The sequence below is a fragment of the Sciurus vulgaris genome (genome assembly GCF_902686455.1).
Source record: "Sciurus vulgaris genome assembly, chromosome: 2".
NCBI lineage: Eukaryota > Metazoa > Chordata > Mammalia > Rodentia > Sciuridae > Sciurus > Sciurus vulgaris.
The window spans coordinates 181249225-181269307 of record NC_136462.1 but is presented as its reverse complement, the minus strand read 5'-3'; the positions used below and the strand labels follow the sequence as shown (position 1 = coordinate 181269307).

At 44.1% G+C, this 20083-nt stretch overlaps 2 protein-coding genes across 5 annotated transcripts in view; one reads left to right on the top strand and one right to left on the bottom strand.

Moving 5' to 3' along the window:
- The window catches only part of GSS (glutathione synthetase), a 28517-nt gene extending 19854 nt beyond the window's left edge, over positions 1-8663 (top strand). For all 3 annotated transcript variants that reach the window (XM_079128284.1, XM_079128286.1, XM_079128285.1), the window contains 7 exons: positions 736-816; positions 909-986; positions 2239-2305; positions 4898-5092; positions 5579-5660; positions 6968-7157; positions 8137-8663. In XM_079128284.1, the coding sequence (XP_078984410.1) occupies positions 736-816; positions 909-986; positions 2239-2305; positions 4898-5092; positions 5579-5660; positions 6968-7157; positions 8137-8260 (817 nt within the window). In that variant the 3' untranslated portion in view covers positions 8261-8663. The remainder of the gene's footprint in view (positions 1-735; positions 817-908; positions 987-2238; positions 2306-4897; positions 5093-5578; positions 5661-6967; positions 7158-8136) is intronic.
- Positions 8664-9388: 725 nt separating this feature from the next.
- Positions 9389-20083, bottom strand: part of ACSS2 (acyl-CoA synthetase short chain family member 2) — a 45219-nt gene continuing 34524 nt past the window's right edge. For both annotated transcript variants that reach the window (XM_079128197.1, XM_079128198.1), the window contains 11 exons: positions 16897-17034; positions 15598-15768; positions 15159-15292; positions 14835-14967; positions 14698-14754; positions 14434-14514; positions 12836-12944; positions 11176-11244; positions 10678-10854; positions 10062-10136; positions 9389-9929 (listed from right to left, as the gene is read on the bottom strand). In XM_079128197.1, the coding sequence (XP_078984323.1) occupies positions 9802-9929; positions 10062-10136; positions 10678-10854; positions 11176-11244; positions 12836-12944; positions 14434-14514; positions 14698-14754; positions 14835-14967; positions 15159-15292; positions 15598-15768; positions 16897-17034 (1272 nt within the window). In that variant the 3' untranslated portion in view covers positions 9389-9801. The remainder of the gene's footprint in view (positions 9930-10061; positions 10137-10677; positions 10855-11175; positions 11245-12835; positions 12945-14433; positions 14515-14697; positions 14755-14834; positions 14968-15158; positions 15293-15597; positions 15769-16896; positions 17035-20083) is intronic.

Here is a 20083-nt window from a genome sequence, read left to right as displayed (position 1 = left end):
CTGTCTCAGCCTCCTGAGTTGCTGGGATTATAGGCATGCACCACCATGCCCTAATTTCTTTTAGTTGTAGATAGACACAATACCTTTATTTTATTTATTATTTTTATGTGGTGCTAAGAATTGAACCCAGTGTCTCACATGTGCTAGGCAAGCACTCTATCATAGCTACAACCCCAGCCCCACACTCTTATTATATGCTTAACAATCTAGTAATAGAGTCACTAGCACTTGACCCCCAGCATTGTTCATTTACAAAATATTTAATAGTCTCACCTGTTTATTCTTCCAGACAGATTTTGGAATCACTGTGTTCAGTTGTAAGAAAAAAAATCCTCTTGGGTGTTTTAGATGGGTTTAAATTTAAAATTGACATCATTATAATTTTTTCCCTTTTTTTCTTTCTTTGAGGCAGGGCATAAGTTGCCCAGGCTGTCCTTCAACTTATAATCTTCTTACCTCAACTTCCCAAGTACCTGGGACATTGGGCGTGTGCCACATGCCCAGCTATTACTGTATTTCATCTACCCATTGGAAAAGGGAAAATCTTTCCATATTTTTCAAGTTGCCTTTAGAAAATAAGGTGTTAAAGGCTGAGGTGACCATGCCTGAGTTAATCCCAAACTGAGGTAACATCTACTCTTTCAGGGAAACTGTGTTCTTACTCTTGAATAGTGGGTGGGACAGAGAAAGGATAAACTCTATAGCAGCCTCAGGCCATTTGTGTTCTTTCTTCAGTGCTCAGGTGCTCCTGATTGCTCAAGAGAAGGAAAGGAACATATTTGACCAGCGTGCCATTGAGAATGAGCTACTAGCCAAGTAAGTAAAAGAGGTGTCCTCCATGTGGCCCCCATGGGAAGGGCTACTCAGAACACAGCATCCACTCCCTGACTCTTATCCATCTTTCCCAGGAACATCCACCTAATCCGGCGAAGATTTGAAGATGTCTCTGAAAAGGGGTCTCTGGACCAAGACCAAAGGTTGTTTATGTAAGCATCTCCAAGGACCCACTAAACGACTGGTTTATGAAACTCTTCTGTCACTCTTTCCCCAAATGATCTTTCCTTCTGGGAGATGTGATGGTTTGTTTTCTTCCCTCCTAATTTCTGAAATATTTCATTCTCCCAAGAAATTTTGGAGAAAGGCCAAGCAGACTGCTTCTAAAGGGTTGTGTCATAACTGATGACATTTGGGATAAGGGTATCATCCTTAAAGATAACTTTTGTTTTCATCCTCCTCTGAGCTCCCAAATGTTTTCATGCCCCTCTTGGTGATTGGTCAATCAGGCCTAAGCAGTTGGGCTGGGCAATCAAGGAGGCAGAGGGGCAGCTGGCTTATTCTGTGATTGATCTAGATTCCATTCTCTGAGCATGGGCCTGGATTTGTCTTCCAAGCCAGACCTGCCCTTCCCTCCATGGGCCACTTAGAAGGTGACCACATATTTGGAAATTTGTGATTGTTAAAGTTAAAAATATCCGTGGGATTTCACAATACCACTTACTATTTTTTCAAACAAAACAAAGTGGTTTACTTTCTGGATAAACTAACAATATCAAATAGGAAAAGGGGAAGAAGTTTAAAAAGATAGTTTGTATTTTAATTAGATTCATTGTTTAATTTCATTCCACCCCACCATTTTAAGAAATCTTAGGTTTCAGCTACATTAAAGCAATGGAAATACAAGTCTATGTTTGTTTGTATTTGGCATGAGGGATTGAACCCAGGGATGCTTTACCACTGAGCTACATCCCCAGCCCTTTTTATTTTTTTATTTTGAGACAGGGTCATGCTAAATTGCACAGGGCTGGCTTTGAACTTAAAATTCATCTGCCTCAGCCTCCCAAGTCACTGGAATTACAGGTGTGCACTACTGCATCCAACTACAAGTCTGTTTTGCTATGCATGGCAATATGATTCTGTTACTCAGTCATTTTGAGGCCATGTGATTTTGAATTTACCTAATTTGATTCCGGTTACCTTCTTGTTTCCATGTATCCTCCTTAGAATGTCTCTAGATGTGGAATATTCTAAACCATTCAGTATTGGACACCTCTGTGATTTTAGTGGAAGCACTTATTGTGTAGGTATCTCCTTTCAATGGTTCCAGTGAACCCCAGCCCAGATCCTGTGGACTGACTTTCAGAAAAGACAAAAGCATTTTGATATACCCTGAAATAGATTGAACCACTGAACATATCAGTTACAATTTAACACAGCAGCTTTTTTTATGTTATGTTCTAGGGATGGCCAGGAAATTGCTGTGGTTTACTTCCGGGATGGCTATATGCCAAGTCAGTACAGTACACAGGTTGGTATTTTTCTGTTAGACAATTCTTGGCCTCCTGGGACCTACCAGAGTTCCACAGAGACCCAACTCAGGTGTCACAACAACCAGGGTTTTTCTGAGTCCTAGCTTCGGTTCCTCCTCAGGGAACTTGCTGCTGGAACCTCCTCCATTCCTGCAAGTGTCTTGTTACCTCTCACTCTGCAACACCTATCTTCTAGAATCAGCATCCTCAGGAATCCACTGCTTTAGTCACTCACACATTTTCTAGAGATAGGCTGGCAAATGTTTAACAGCCACTTTTCTGGGCAGAAAAGCACCAGTTTATAATATTTGTTGATTTCTGTAGAATAATTTTGAGCTCCCCAACTCAACATCTCTGAACACAGAGTTGGGAAGAGAGGGGTACAGTCAGCTCTCACAATCTGATGCAAGCTAGTTCTAGCACACCACCATTTTCTTCCTCTTTACTTCTTTATCTGAGTCAGAAAGTTTTTATCATCTGTTCATTCATGTTCATGGAAGTAATGATGTTACCTCATCTTGTTATCCTACCATGTAGTTTCAAAGTTATTTACCACATTCATTATTTCACTTAACTATGACAACCACTCTGTGAGGCATATAATTATCCCCATTACACAGATGTAGAAACTAAGGTTTAGAGCAATGCAGAGGCTTGTCAGAGGTCCCACAGTTTCCAGGCTTTCTGACCTTCAGGCCAGTGGTATTCCCATATACCATTCTTCTGTCCTACTCCTAACATACATACCATGGAGAGACTGCTTTCACCTGCAAGAAAGTAAAGGAGGAAATAAGTTAGGGAATAACATGGGCCATGGTCTGGAGGTCATTAGCCTGACTCTGGCTCTAGGGACCATTCCTGGGTTTCAGTTTCTGAAAGCAGGAACTAGAAAATTGAGGAAACTTTTTTCAGGTCTACAGTTCACCTAGGGCTCCCCCAAGGGTTGACCTGTATAGAGGGTAACTGGACAGAGGTGGCAACTCTACAGAACTTCTTTCCTCTAGAGAAGTGGTTAGCAGTGTTGGGAACTTGCTGATTAGGGAAGAAATCATCTGTTGGGACCCATCCTGGATCCAAGTTTCAGGATGAGGGAAGAGGATCAAGAAAACTTAGAGGGCGAGCTAACAAGGTAAGGTAGTGGATATTTTTAGGGAACTGAAAAGTTCAAAGTAGGTTTAAAACATGGAGATAGATCTATAAAGCTTAGTGACTTGCTAGATGACCCTGTGCAAGTCTCTGCTCCTGTTTGGGTTTTGCTTTCCCTGCTTGTGACTTAATGAGATATTTGTATGGGTACCTGTGACTCTGCCTGGAATCCCAGACCAATAGTTAGGTGACTGGGGTTATTGGGTAAAGATCAGGTAAAGGTGCTGCAGGGGAATAGCATTGAGTGTGGCAGGAGTTGCTCCTCAAGTGTTACCCTTGATCCTGCTGTGTATAGTTTGCTGTGATCTGGAGCCAAGGGCAGACTGTCTTCCCAGTGCCTGAGAATGGGGACCAAAACTGGGACATATGATTCTCTGATGTTTCCCTGTTTCTTTTATCCTAAGCCCCTGACACAACAGATCATTCATCCTGTGATCACCCACCAGGCCTTTGTCCATATTTTTCTGTTACCCCATCTCCATTGAGTCTCACCTGTCAGACTGCCTGTTACCAGTTTACTACTTACAGTAACAAGTAACAAATACTTATTGAGCACCTATTAAGTATCAGGAACTGTGTTAGATACAAGGGATACAGAAAGAAGTAAGACAAATAAGTCCAGTCCTTATGAACCTCACAGTCTGGTCAGGGAATGGGGCATCAGAAAGTTTTGTTTTTTTTTTTTTTTTTAAAGAGTGTTTTTTCTCCTAGTTGGGAGGCAACTGCTTTGAATAAAACAGAAAGGTGAAAAGAGAGAATTATGGGAAAACCTACATTAAATAGGGTAGTCAAAGAAGGCTTCTCTGAGAAGGTGACTGAGCCAAGACTTAATGATAAGAAGGATCTAGCCATTCCTGGAAAAAGTCAAAAGAAAGAGAATTTCAGGCAAAGGGAAAAGAGCAAATGGAAAGGATCTGAGGAGGTTTGAGTATTTGAGAAATAATAGGTCTATGTGGCTGGAATGTGGGAGGCAGGAGGCAGGGGCAGGGGTGGGGGTGGAAATATGGAATGAAGTTGAAAAAACAGACAAGAACCGATCCCACAGGGTCTTGTAGGCCATGATAAGGAGTTTGGATTTTATTTGGTTAAAGGCAACAGATTTATACACTCTGAAGAACAATCAGAGTTTGGAGTATTGAAATATGGTGGGAAGCTGAACTCATAAATAAGTGGCCCAAACCCTTCAAACCTCCTCCTCAGTTTTTCTATACCCTCATAAAAGGTTTTTCACCTTCTGTCATTTCCCCTTATTTATCAGTGTGATAGACTATGAGCTCCCTAAGGCAAGAATCCTGCAGGATTCACATCTGCCTCACAAGGATATTGCAAATGATCCTGGAAGATAATCATTATGAAAATAAAAATCACAATACCTGGCACCTGATCAGTAATGATCAGCAGACATGAACTAAAGTAGATTTCTTTTTGTGTTCCTCCCTCTGCAGAACTGGAAAGCACGCTTACTGCTGGAGAGGTCATGTGCTGTTAAGTGTCCAGACATTGCCACCCAGCTGGCTGGGACTAAAAAGGTGCAGCAGGAGCTGAGCCGGGCAGGCGTGCTGGAGATGTTGCTCCCTGGCCAGCCTGAGGCTGTGGCCCGTCTCCGTGCCACCTTTGCTGGTCTCTACTCATTGGACATGGTACATATGCAACCCATTTCTCTTAGGACAGGCCTCCTGTGGCAGAACCTAGAGTCCAGTGCATTGGAGTGGGTGGAACTGGCAAATATTGTTGGTAATGTGACTTGGGTCAATGGTGCTCTGGGGAACCCCTAGAATGTTGGGGACAGGGGCATCCTCAGAGGGCTGGAATTCATTGTGAACTCCCTCAACAAAGGCAGAGATGGGGATGGGGACAGGACTAAGGCAGGAAGCAAGAATTGAGGAATATCTATACCCCCATCTAGGCTGCCTTGTGCAGAGCCTGTGTTGCCAGAGAAACACCTATTCTTGTGTTTATGACTGCAAGGGTTTGTTGGGATCAAAGAAATGTCCAGTCTGAAGGAGTTTATGGCTGTTCCCACTCCTGCTCATCCTGTAATGCTGTGTGATCTGTATGATTAGCAGAACCCTAGCTACCTCTTTAGCCTTAAGACTGCATGGTGACTAGTTTTTGCCTCTTGCCAGGGTGAAGAAGGGGACCAGGCCATCACTGAGGCCCTTGCTGCCCCAAGCCGGTTTGTGCTAAAGCCTCAAAGAGAGGGTGGAGGTAGGTGGATCACCTCTGCAGGGCTGCTCGGTGAAAGGAGCTATCAAGTTGTCACCAGTGCTCACTGGCACTTGCCATGGACATAGGTCAGGCGTGGTGGATACAAGAGGAAGTGTCATAGGTCCCACCAAGGAAAGTGTCCCCCAAGACCCATGACCAAGTGCTGTGGAGTACAAGGAAATCTGATTAACCAGCACTGGAGAGTTTGAACAACTTTAGTTGGGTAGATGACAGGGTAGCAGGGCAGTAGTGTATTAGGTTCCACAAAGTTCATGTCTGTCTTCCTGCCTCATTTGAAACTCCTTGAGGTCAGGGGTCATGTCTGCCTCATAGATCCAGAGATGATTTTTGACCTAGGTTGTAGTCTCTCAGGTAGAAAAGGGGGATGAGTGTTCTAAACAGGAGGAACCTCAAGCAAACCCTGGGCCATGAAAGTGTGGTATGTTTTGAGATTAGTGAGAAACTGATGAAGCTGGAGTAGCAAATGGTAGGAGGCATTGTAAAGGGCATTAAATATATGTTAGGAAATTGGATTTTATTCTAATGGTAATGGGAAGCCATTAGAGAGTTTTATGCAGGAAGGGACTTTTGACTGATTGGGACTCAAGTGGCTATCAGTGGTTAAGAACTTGCAAAACATAGTGTTTCAGCCATTATGGAAGATTTCCTGGAATGAAGGAAGAGACTGGTGGCTGAGAGACCATGAATGAAACTGGTACAGTTGTCAGGAAGAGTGATGTAGGGCTATGATAGCATGGAGCACAGACTGGAGAGACATGTCTGAGGTAATGTCAGAGGTAAAGAGGAGGGAGGAGTTAAAATAGGACTTAGGGATGCCTTTTGCCTAATTTGGAATTGGAAGGTCCAAGAAGGGCATATTGAAGCAGAAATAGAGTTCTGTTTGTACATGGCTGAGTTTGTTTTGGAGAACTGTGGTACATTTGTGTGTTGTCTAGAGCAAGAGTTAAAGATTCAGGAGTTAACAAGTCATAGGGTATAGGTAGAACCTTGGAAATGAAAGAGATCTCCCTGAAAAGGTACATGGAAGAGAGAACAAGAGTGTAGGACAGGTTCCTGGGGAACCCCAACATTTAAGAAGAAAAGGAACATGTATAGATGGGAAAACCGGGCAGGATGTTGTAGTGGTAGGTGTGTTCACTTGTGTAAGGGCTCTCCTGTCAGAAACCAGATGTACTCCAGTTTTACTGAGCTGGTGTCATGAATTAAGGCTGTTGAGTTGTCCACATGGCCCCAGAAGTGAAGAAGGTAAGTAGAGGGTTCAAGGTAACTGGCCAGTTTAATTGCAGGTAACAACTTGTATGGGGAGGAAATGGTACAGGCCCTGGAGCAGCTAAAGGACCACGAGGAGAGGGCCTCCTACATCCTCATGGAGAAGATTGAACCTGAGCCTTTTGAAAACTGCCTGCTACGTCCTGGCAGCCCTGTTAGAGTGGTCCAATGCATCTCAGAGCTGGGCATCTTTGGAGTCTATGTCAGGTGAGCCAATAAGGAGGAGCTCCTTTCACTACCTCCCTGAAGGAGCACCATCCAAGTAAGCCTGAAGGAAACCCTGGATAGTCAGGAATCCTGGGCCTCAGTCCGAGCTCAGCCAATCCCTAGCTTTTTTTACTTTTTGTCTTGTCTATTAAATAAGGTCAAGAACTCAAGACCTGCCCACCTCACAGGTCTCTCAAATGGCACCCATATGAAAAGTGCTTTGCTTCTCATCATATAAAGGAAATTGCAGTTAGTACCAAGAGGATTGAGAATAGATGGTCTGACATTCAGGAGTAAGAGACTCCAGGGAGGAAGAGAGTTTGGGTCCAGCTCAAAGTCCACTAGAGATTCTGGAGAAAGGTGAGAAGGGTCAGCTAGAGGTCACTCAGTGGCTTTGAAGAGCTCTGTAGCCCCTAGATTTGGATTTGCACACAAAGAATCAGGCAGAGAAAAGGACTTGGGAATTTGTAAGTAACAAGTCCCTCTTGCCACTTCCTACAAAATATGTCAAGGTTAGGGCAAGGTAAGAGACACCAGACACTGCCACACTCCCTTCCAGAACCTGCCCCTCTATACCCTCCCCTTCTAACCACTTTCAACATCTCTGCCTGTCACTACTACCCCCACCACAGCCATCTTGAAAGAGAGGTAAGGAAGAAAATTCATAGCTCAGTATATGATTTGAGAGTCTGGATCATGCTAAGTGTTATTCTTGCTTTATTTATTCTTCAGGACCTTCTTGCAAAGTAAGGAGTATTATCCCAATTTTAAATTGAGGATATTGATAGTTAGAAAGGCTAGGGAATTTGCTCAATGATACAAAGTTTAATAATTTCCAAGCTAGGATGCAAACCTAAATCTGACTCTAAAATCCAAGCACTGCTTTGGGTGTAGTAGTTTACCCATGTACTGCTCAGCTGGGACCAGGGAATGTCCTGGGTTTGGTGATATTGTGTGTCTCCTGGCCCCGTTTCTATAGGCAGGGAAAGACACTTGTGATGAACAAGCACGTGGGGCATCTACTTCGAACCAAAGCCATCGAGCATGCAGATGGGGGTGTGGCAGCAGGAGTGGCAGTCCTGGACAACCCATACCCTGTGTGAGCACACAGCCTGGACAGCCTGGACTTCGCTCAAGAGACCTTCTATCCCAAGTCCTTGTCACTTCTCTCCTAGCCCTCCCAAGGGGCTGTCTTCCTCCCACCTTAGGAGGGTCATTCTCTCCCAAAGTTTTCCAAGGTCTAGTGGGAAGGATTCGAGGACCAGAAATGCTGTGTTCCCATTAGATGAGGTCTAGAGGCCCCCCAAATCTTTGAGGTGTGAGAAGGGAGCTGCTGAGGTTAAGGTCCATAAACTCCACCATACTCTTGGTCCCTCAGCCTTTCTAGCAGCTTCCAGTGCCTGACTTGAGATAGGACTGAGTGGTAGAAAGAGGAGAGATGAAGGAGGGTGGAGGGGCACAGACTTTCCCCATCTCTGCCTTAAATAAAACTACATTGCTGATTGTCGAATCATTGTTTTGTATACAGAGGAAAGAGGAGAGTTATAACCTCAGTTGGCCCACTTAAGGTGGACTGGAGCAGGGAATGTGACTGGGCTGTAGTCAGGGTCTCCCTAGGTCCAGACTCAATAGATGGGATGCTGAAGTTCCAATCTTTAGTCACTAACACTCCCACAGGACCACAGGGAAAAGTGAGGGTCCCTCGCAGAAGCCTGGGTGGGAAGGTAACCCCAGGGGGACATGAAAGTTGTGAACTGACTTCAGTCACTCTTGCTTAACTGAAGGACTTGTCAGAGTTCCTATGAGTGAAGCCCTGCCTGCCTTTGCCCAAAACAAAATTTTTAGAAGGAAGACACTGAGGTAGTCCTGGGGAATATCATGTCCCTTCCTACCTGCCACACAGAGCAGCTGCATATGCAGCCTGAAAGATACCTAAGAAACCAGTCACCACCTTCTTAAGGTTACAAACTTTATTCCTACAACCATGGGGCTTAAGCATGAATAGGGCAAGAAAAAGAGAGTTTCATGTGAGTTTGTCTCTCATGGGCAGGCCTCTCTGTTCATAGAAAGGTGGGTACAGGACAAGGAACACAAGGTCCTCTGATCCTAGTAACAAAATACACCCACTCCTTCAGAGAAGTAGATGATCCAAAAAGCATCTGGAGATTGAACCGGCTTCCATAGTATCTGGAGCAAATGGGGGAATTCAGATTCAGAACAGAAGCAGCAAAGTATTTTAAAAAATAATTATTATTCCTGACTCACAAACTGTCATTCCTAAAGACAAGTGCATTTCCAAGATAAGTACTGGTGCTTCCTGAGAAAGCTGACAAAGGATTATAGGGTTGACTCCCAGCTTCAGTCTAGGCCCTCATTTACCCTCTGAACATTTAACTTGGGTTAGGGACATGGCCTTCAGGTCCCTGTACTGGACTTGGAAAGTTCTTTGGAGACTGGAGACATATTAGTCCGAGGCTGACTTGGGCCTTTGTCCCTTTTGCCTGACAGTCACAGGAAACCGTTTCCATATAGGAACAAAGTGTGGGTCAGGATTGGCCCTCAGTACTCCTGGATTGGGGACAAGGAGGATGGGCAGAACTTTGGAGAGCCAAGCAGGGAAATCCTGAGTAAAGGAGAGTCTTGTTCACTGGATGGTCAGGCAGCGGTGGCTAAAGAGGTGACTGATGACAGATGGATCAGCCACTGTAGATGTATCCCCCAGGTCGTGGTCATTCTGAGCAATCTTCCGAAGCACTCGCCTCATGATTTTCCCTGGGGGACCACAGGCCTCTGGTTACTTAGTGAAAGCACTAACCCACCCAGCCCTGCCAAAGGCTTTCATCCACACACCCCACACCACTGAGGGTCATCATAAACCCAATCCCTGGAGGTATCTGAACATACCTGAGCGGGTTTTAGGCAAGCCAGGTGCATTCTGGATGTAGTCTGGTGTGGCAATCGGGCCAATTTTTTCTCTTACTGTAATCAACAAAGCATCAAGTATTTCTTCAGCACTTTTAGCCAGACTCCCAAAAGCCAAGGGAGAGATGGTTTGGTTTCCCATCTGTTCCCCACCTGCCTATAGAGTCCTTCTCAGGTTCTCTGCCTCTCTTATTACATCTTAATCCATCTTCATGGAACTCTGGCTCTAGAATCAGCCTGCCAGAATTTAAATACACCTTTCAGGAAGTGTAGTCTTGGGCAAGTGATTTAACTTCTCTGTACCTGAAGTTTCTTCATCTTTAAAACTAGAGTAACAATAGGATCTGTTTCATGGAGGTGATTATAGGGATTAAATGGGGTCATGCATTTAAAGCACTGAGCCCAGTGGTGGCACAAAAAAGTATTATATAAATGTTGGCTACTATTCTCCTCATGGAAAGACTAACGGAACCTGAGTAAGTAGAGATTGATCAGCTCGTGGGACCCCTGAGCTCTATTCATGGTTTGGGGAACCATGCTGCAGCCCCTCCCTAACAACGAGCAGACCCTCTAGTCCTTGCCCAGAGGGGCTCCTCACTCTGCTTCTTGAGCTCCTCAGTAAGGGTAGGGCTGAAGCTGTGGCCATCACACAGGGTAACAAAGCAGTAGAGGCATTCGCCCTTCACAGGATGAGGATGGCCCACCACAGCTGCTTCTGCCACAGCCTCGTGTTCCACAAGTGCTGACTCCACCTCTGCTGTACTCAGCAAGTGTCCTTGTCAAGAGAAAGGAAATGCCATGAGAGATTCCAGCCTTTGCCCCAGCCTTTGTTCCATCAGTACCCACAGGGCAGACCCAATCTGGTCACATGGGGAATGCCCTTCATTCAGTCCTCACGTGGCATGTTTCCAGTTACCTCACCACCCTGGATCCCTCTTCTAGGCATTTTCCAGTGCTGATCATTCTGCCAAAACCTGGGCCCAGAACTGAATACCACATTCCACACATGGTCTGGTCAAAGGACAGTCCTGGGTCTCTAGGAAGGCTTTAGCTGGGAATAGAGCTAATGAAATGGTAGGGGGTCCTGGGCCCTCACCAGATACATTAAGCATGTCATCAATCCTGCCAGTGATCCAGTAATAGCCATCCTGGTCGCGCCGGCAGCCTGGGAAGAAATGCACCACATAATAAATACCCTACAATAGGATATGTGATCCATATTACCAAACTGCCATACCCACAGCTGTAGACTTCTAACAAGTCTTCCTGCTTCCAACCTCCATGATGCCCCCACTGATCCCCATCCTGGTATTTAAAGCCCTGTATAGTACTTTTTCTCATTGTATAGGGTCAGTGCATGTAATCAACAGAATTTGACAGAAATGATGGGATGTAATTTCTGAGATTAGATTACACAAGACACTGGCTTCCATGTTGGATATATTCTCTCAGATCATGTACTCTAGGGAAAGCCAGCAGCCACATTGTGAGTAGCCCTACAGAGAAACCCAGATGGTGAGGAACTGAGTATTGCTACCAAGAGTCACGTGAGTCAGTAAGGAAGTGGGTCCTCTGTCATACCTTCAGATAACTACAGCCCCTACCAACAGTTTGATTGCAACCCATGAGAGACACTTAACCAAGAACCAACCAGCTAAGCAGTTTACTGCTCCTGATACTCAGAAACTGTATGAGATAATATAATACTTATTGTTTTAAGCTATCAACTTTGAGGGTAATTGATTCCGTGGCAGTAAATAACTAATATACCCATCACAAATCTATATTCTATAACCCAGGTAGCTGTTTTCTAAACAGTAAATTAGTTATCACTCCCCTGCTTACAACCTGTAAATGTCTCTCATTGTGCTTTGAATAAAATCTAAACTGCTCACCATGGCCCACAAGACCCTATATTATTTATCTCTCCAGCTTCATGTAATATTCTTCCCTGTGCTTACTAGCCATACAGGCTTCAGTTCATTCCTCTTTCATTTCAAGCTGTGTTGGAGCTGGGGGTGTAACTTAATGGTAGAGCACTTGCCTTGCCTAGCATGCACAAGGCCCTGGGTTAGTTACCCAGCACCACAACAAACAAACAAACAACAACAACAACAAAAAGACCAACTTGTATTCTACTGCACACAATACTCTTAATCTCGATTTCCCTGTATCTGGTTCTTTTTCACCCCTCAAGTCTCTGCTCAAATGTCAGTTCAGAAAAGCCACCGCTGACCACTCTCTACTCTGTGTTTAGTAGCTGTCCCTAAAGACACTCTTTATCACATTATTTTTATCATACTACTTACCTCTACCTAAGATAAGCTTATTTACTTGTTTGTTAGATTTATTGTCTGTCCCCTTCCAACTATAATATAAATCCCATGATAGCAGATACCTTGACTATGTTATTCATAGTAATATCCCTTGTGATTATTAAATCAGTGGTTGGGCATAGTAGATGCCCAATAAATACTTATGGATGAGTGGCCTAGTGGACAAACAGGCTCCTAACATGGATGACACAGTAACATAGGAACAAGAAACAAGAAAAATCTCAGACATTTAATATCAGATGGCATCATCCTGAGACCTTTCCTGCAATACTCATTCCTCTGTGGCTCTGCCTAGTTACCAGACACTGATATTTAGGACATGTTCCTTTCTGTTCTTCATTCCTAACCAACTCTTCTGGAAAACTGAAGGTGAAGGTATGTCTTAGTGGGAGGTGCAAGGAGAGGATAGCCAAGGCTCACCATCTCCTGTCACGTAGTACCCAGGGAACTTCTTAAAGTAGGTGGTCTCAAAGCGTGTGTGGTTCCCATAAACAGTGCGCATTATCCCTGGCCAGGGCTGTTTAAACACCTGTGGAGGGAGAAAGGCACAGTGATCACAACTGCTAGGCTGTCTCAGAGGAAGATAATCACAGCTTTGCTAAACATGAGGGAAAATATCCTAAAGTCCATTCCTGAGAAGTAAGACAAAGTATAAGCTTTGGAGATGGATGATCCTGGCTTGGAATCCCAACTCCGCCACTTACTAGCTGTGTGATCATGGGAAAGTAACTTTGCTCCTCTGAGCTTCAGAATCCTCATTTGTAAACCCAAGAAAATAATTTCTATCTTCTAAAGTTATTTTGAGGATTAAATTAATAGTATGTGGAAACTGCTTCGCACAGTGTTCTGTTAGTCATAAGCTTTTAGTAAATCTGAATCTCCTTTTGGGTAATCCCTTAGAAAAATAAGTCCATCTTAAAGCAAAATGAAAATAGTCATATAAAAAAAATGGAACTCAAACAGATGTGGTGGCACATGACTATAATGCCTTCTGTTCAGGAGACTAAGGTAGGGGGTTACAGGTTCAAGGACATCCTGGGCAACTTATCAAGACCGTATCTCAAAAAATAAGAAGGACTAGGGATGTAGCTCAGTGGTAGAGTACCCCTGGGTTCAATCTCCAGTACCACACCAAAAACAAAACAAAACAACAAAAAAAGTGGGGCCCACACATGAGTAAATAATAATACTCTGTGGTAGCAGATTGATAGGACAGATGGAATTCTAGTCTGAGTCAGAAGGCCTAGATTCAAGTCCTACCCCTGTTGCTAACTTGTTCTTGGGAAAATGAAATTGCTTAGGATCTGGAGGACATGGCTGATAAGAGCCCTATTAATACTAACACAAATGTTGTAATAGCTAACTTTATTGAGCACTAACTTTTAGGTTCTGTGCTAACCCCTTTGCATGGATTATCTAATTTAATCAACCAAACAGCCACAGGAGACAAAAGTACTATTGTAACCCAACTTTCCAAATAGGAAAAGTTAGATTTAAAGGTATTAGGTAACTTCTCTGAGGTCATAGAAGAGGCAGAGCCAGGATTTGAATGCAGGCAGACTGACTCAAGAACCTACTTGCCTACTATTTTTAAGCCTTCTGTCTCAAGAATTTTGCCAAAGGAAAAATTAGGACTGTCTTTCATACCCAAAAAAGTATCATAGGCAACCTTTGAACAGATTCTTAAAAGGTCCATAAGAGTGCTGGAGTTGTGGCTCAGTATGTGTGAGGCCCTGGGTTTGATGCCCACATATAAATAAATAAAATAAAAGATCCATTGACAATGAAAAAGAAAAAGGCCCATAAGAGTTTTGTGCACCAAAAGGCAGAGATGCAAAGTATCTAGAAGGATTCCCCCTGAAGTCTTTTAGCAGAGAACAAACCCCCAAATGAGGAGCTTCAGTTCTAAGCAGCTACCAGGACAGCCTAGGTTATTAACTCTGAAGCAGAGTACCCTTGGTAGTAGATCCTTTCTCTTCTTCAAAGTCCCCTCACCCCAGGCAAAGCCAGGGCCTTACCAGATAACCTTCAGCTTCACCTTCCAACTCTTCCCCAGACTCATTCAGGATTGCAGGAGCTACGCCAAAGAATGGGAAGGACTAAAAGCAAATAGGAGACAGAACCCAAGAAAAGGAATGAGACAATTCTTACTCAACTACCAAGGAGCACCAGAGCCCCAAATTCCTCATACATATAGGTCCAGTGTCCCACTCTCTAGTAGGCCAAATGCCCCAAGACCCTACCCCTGCCCAGCCCAGAACCAACAGGGGAAATTCACTTACAGCAGAACCAGGTTTCATGGGTGTGGCCCCAGGGAGGGGGGTCAGCATGTGGCCACCCTGTGGAAGTCATAGATCAGGAGTTTGAGTCAGTTTTCCAACATTGTCCCTGAGCCCAGCCTTCTGAACCCCTCACTCACTGTCTCTGTTTGCCAGAAGGTGTCCACGATGGGGCAGCGCTGGGCACCTACCACCCGGTGGTACCACAGCCAGGCCTCAGGGTTGATAGGTTCACCCACTGTCCCTAGCACCTGCAAGGATGCCCGGCTATGCCTTGGGCAGGGAATGGGAGAGAGGAAATTTCTGAGTACCACTGGGAGCCAGGGTACACATTTCCTGGTCCTTCTCTTACCTCCTCCCCTATTCAGGTCAGGGAATTGGGACAATGAAAGAAACTATGAACAAAGGGCAGCACCCAGCTCTGAAGGATATTGATGGGACAGCAACTGGGAAGGGGGTCTCACTTGATGACAGGTTCATCTCCAAACTTCATGAGCAGACGAATGGCTGTGGGAGCTGTGTAGAACTTGGTCACCTTGTATTTGTCCACGATACTCCACAGTCTACTCACATCGGGGTATGTAGGGATCCCTTCAAACTGATCCCAGTGAAAGTAGATCATTCCTGGTCCTTCTCAATAGTTCTTCCACTCCCCTAACATTCCCTCAGCTTCAATAGTTTGCCCTATCTGACCAACCATGTCTTCAGTGCCTGCCCAGACAAGCAGAGAACTTCCTAGTCACCATACACAACTCCCTCAAGGACTCCTCTTTTTCCAGGAAACGAGTCATTGTGTAAGTCCCACTGCCTCTAGAATAAGTGCCTTGGGAAGCAGTCACCCAGGATAACCTTGTCCATCCCCCAGTTAGGCCAGGTGACCGTGGGTTTCAGCTTCATTCTCACCAAAACACTGGTGGCTCCATTTGCCAGTGGTCCATAGGTGACATAGGAATGGCCAGTGATCCAGCCAATGTCTGCTGTGCACCAAAACACATCCTCTGTGTGGAAGTCAAACACATACTTGAAGGTCGTAGCCACATACAGCATGTAACCGCCAACTGTGTGCACCACACCCTGTGAAGGAATGGTGCTTCAGGTTGGGGTCTTGTATCCAACTCCACTGACCAAAAACTGGAAGCTGGGCAGAGCTGAAGCAGCCCTTCTCAGGGATTCTGACCCTGCTAGCATCCCTTTCACAGCATTGTCTCTCTTCCATCTCCTTTCTCCATGCTCTCATCTTCTCTCCTTTATCACATCCCTGATATCACACATGCACAGCATCCCATCATTCCCACCCACACCCTCAAATTGTATTTATTTATTTATATTTAGTACTGGGAACTGAACCCATGGGTATTCTACCACTGAGCTACATCCCCAGACCTTTTATTTTTTTGAGCTAGGCTCAAAATTCCCAGGCTGGTCTTGAACTCTCAATCCTCTTGCCTCAACCTCCTGAGTTGCTAGGATTACAGGCATGCACCATAGTCCTCAGCAACCTCAGATTATATGTCTAAGCCATCCGCAGCACTCATACACACACACACTTGCATCTGTGTATTTGCATCCATACACTCAATTGCACATTGTGAGAGTGACTGGAATAAGTAGTTACTCTTATTCCATCCCTAACCTATCCCTAGAAAGGAGAGGCCAAAATTGAGGAGTATTCCAAAGCATGGAGAGAAGAACTTAGGGATGGGGTGGGTAGAAACAGAGTGACATAGCTTTCAAGTCTTTCAGATCAATCAAAAAGTCAGTTTTCTTAAGTCTTTCCGGCTGTCATGCTGTGCTCTGGCAGAGGAGTAGACGTCAACAGCGAGCCATGAAGAAGTAATTGAACTCTAAAAGCTAAGGTCCAAGAAACCCAAGAGAAATTCCTGTGCCCACCCTTGATCTTGAGTTGAAAGTGACAGCTCTCTTCCAGCCAAACCATGAGAGAATGGGCAAATAGCATCCATGTCAGTCAATGGACTGATCCTTCCACCCTTTTCTGGGAACCATGAAAGCCCCCATCTGTCTTGTCTCACCCTGGGCTTCACCATCTAGTAACTGAGAATTTGCTCTTAATTTGATTTAGAAAAGGTAATGTGACATTTCTAAAACTCAAGGTTATAGAATAAAATTCCTGTTGCTACATGTCTTCTCAGAAACCCACTTTTTATTCCTACATAGTACAGACAACCACACATACACACTTGCCTTGGGTTTGCCTGTGGAGCCACTGGTGTATAGGATGAAGAGTGGGTCCTCAGCGTCACACCACTCAGGTTCAAACTCATCCCCTGCCTCTTGCATGAGTTCATGCCACCACAGATCAACCCCTTGATTCCAGGAGATCTGCAGAGAGAGGAAGACAGGAATGGGCAGGGAAGGACTGTGAGCAACTCATGATGGGAGCAGGAGATAGCCCTACCTGGCACCTGGAGGGACGGGGGTGGGACTAGTAGATGAAGTTAAGGAAGGGAAGGAGGGCAAGGATAGAATGGGGCAAAGCAAAACAAATGGAACCACAGGTCTCCTGGTTCTTCAAGCACCCTGACATCCTTATTCCACCTCTACCCTAGCACTTCCCTCACCAAGCCTCAGGCTGAATTGGTTCCTTCCCATCCTTCAATTCTCAGCTGAAATGTCACCTTCTTAGAAGGGTTTTACCTAAACAATACCTGATAGATTCCCATCCCATTCCTGCTACTTTTATTAACCACAACATCGTATTTCTCAAATAGCACATATTTCCACTGATTTTATTTAATTGTTTGCTTGATTATTGTATCCCCCAACTAGATAGTGACCTCTAGGATGGCAGGGGCACATCTGCCCTTTTTTTACCCCTAAGTCCCCAACACCTGGTAAAGTCCCTGACACTCAAAAGACATTTTTTGTTGGATGAATGAGTATGCACACACAGCCTGCATACACACATGTACTATGGAACTAGTGGCTCATCAGCAGGGATGCAGACACCACACAATTTATAAATGCAAAATTAGTCAGAGTCTACAGGTGAGGTGGGCACTCAACCCTGTTAGTAGTAAAAGAAATCAACAGATCTTGATCCAAGCACTTTTTCCTGTATATCCAGAACATATCCACATCAGGGGGTTCTCTCTTGCCTTTACAGCAACTGATACCCGTAGCAGTTTCTGCTTGAGGAAACAGGTTCCATTCAGCAGGAAGCCTTGCTTCAGGATGGTGGAGAAGGACCAAAGTGGATTTCTCCCAGGAGGAAGAATAATTGATAACGACCTAGATCTGTCATCCTGAAAATTCTCTCAAGTCTTAGACTATTGTCCTTTCATAGCTACATCACTTTTTTGCAATATCCTTTTTTGGGGGATGGAGGGGAGCAATGCTGGGTATAGAACCCAGAATAGGCAAGTATCCTACCACTAAGCTATATCCCTAGCCCTATATCTTTTTTTTTTTTTTTTGTACTGAGGATTGAACCCATAGGTGCTTTACCACTGAGCTACATCCCCAGCTCTTTTTATTTTTTATTTTGAAACAGGGTTTCACTAAGTTGCTGAAGTTGTCTCTAAACTTTCAATTCCTCTTCCTCAGCCTTCTGAATTGCAGGGATTATAGGCATGTGCCCCCACGCTGAGCTATATCACCTCTTTGAACACCAGTTTTTTAAATCTACTCTTTGCTGGGTAAAATTGGAATCCCTGGATTTATCAAAAAATTACACTGAATTTTAATTCCACTTCTGCCACTTCCTAGCTATGTGCCCTTGAGCAAGTCAGTCTACCTCAAGTTACTCCTTTTTGAAATGAGGATAGTCATGGGCTGGGGTTGTAGCTCAGTGGTACAGCGGTTGCCTGGGATGTGTGACACCCTGGGTTCAACCTTCAGCACCGCATATAAATAAATAAGTAAAGGTCCATCGACAACTAAAAAAATTTTTTTTAAATGAGGATAGTCATTCTGGCCTTACCGTCTCAAAAGACTTTGAAAACACCAAAAGGATATTATTTAATAAACATTAAATTTTGGAATGTCCTGGGGGTATGTTGGGGAGGGTTGGGGAAGACTAGTGAATGTCAGAAGGGATAGAGGTTAAGTTCAATGACCACTGGAAGATATACTTAAGGGTGTGATGATATGAGAACTGTTTGGGGTTTGCTTTAGATGTCTCAAAGCCCTTTTATATTAATTGGATTTTTTTTTAAGTACTTGGGATTCAACGCAGGGCCTTACTTGCTAAGCAAGTATTCTACCACTGAGCTACATCCCCAGCATTTAAAAAAAATTCTCTTTTGTGACAAGGTCTTGCTAAGTTGCCCATGCTGCCCTCAAACTTGTGATCCTGCTGCTTTAGCCTCCCAAGTAGTGGGATTACATGTGTGTGCCCCCACACCTGGCTTCATTAGATTCTTCAATGTTTGATGGCCCTGGCTGACAAGTAGTCATGCCAATGTTAAAGAAATGCCCTTCTCCCATTACATGGAAATATGCTAATTTATTATGTGTATATCTGGTTTAAGAAAAAATTCCAAAGCAGCAGGGTATAATGGTGCACGCCAGTAATCCCAACAACTTGGGAGGTGGAAGCAGGAGAATCACAAATTTGAGGCTAGACTCAACAACTCAGAGAGACCCTCAGCAACTTAGTGTCTCAAACTTAAAAGTAAAAAGGACTGGGATAGAGGTAAGTGGAAAAGTACCCCTGGGTTCAATTCCAAGTTTAAAAAAAAATCCTGAAGTATTAGGCATGTACCTTGATTAATTAGAAAATGACTCTCCATATACTCCTCTTTGTGTTCTACCTGCCCCTTACTCTATAGAATTTGAAGTTTTAGCATATGAACATCATAAGAAGGATAATCGCAGTCCAAGTGAGGGTGGCATTAAAAATAACAAAAAGAAGAGAGAGAAGCTACCTTAGCTAAAAAATATAAGAACATTTTTGGTAGAAGATCTATAATGGGTTTGTGTATATTATCACATGGATCCTGTTTTTCCCTGCCAAATGTTGTTTTTTGTTTTTTGGGTTTTTTTGTACCGGGGATTGAACCCAGGAATGCTTAACCACTGAACAACATCCCCACATTCCCAGTCCTGTTTATTTTTTATTTAGAGACAGGGCCTCACTGAGTTGCTCAGGGTCTTGTTAAGTTTTTGAGGTTGGCTTTGAACTCAAGATCCTCCTGCCTCAGCCTCCTAAGCTGCTGAGATGAGAGGCATGCACTACTGCACTCAGCCCAAGTGATCTCTTGAGCTGAAGATGTTAATGTATTTAAGCAGAATTATGTCAATATTGGTTGGAGAAATAACGCTGGTCTACTGTGAATTGTCGTAAGATAAAAAATAGTTAACATTGTGGTTCTGCAAGTAGGGTATTCTCGTAAAACTGATTCCTTTGTGTGTGTGTATGTGTATAGGG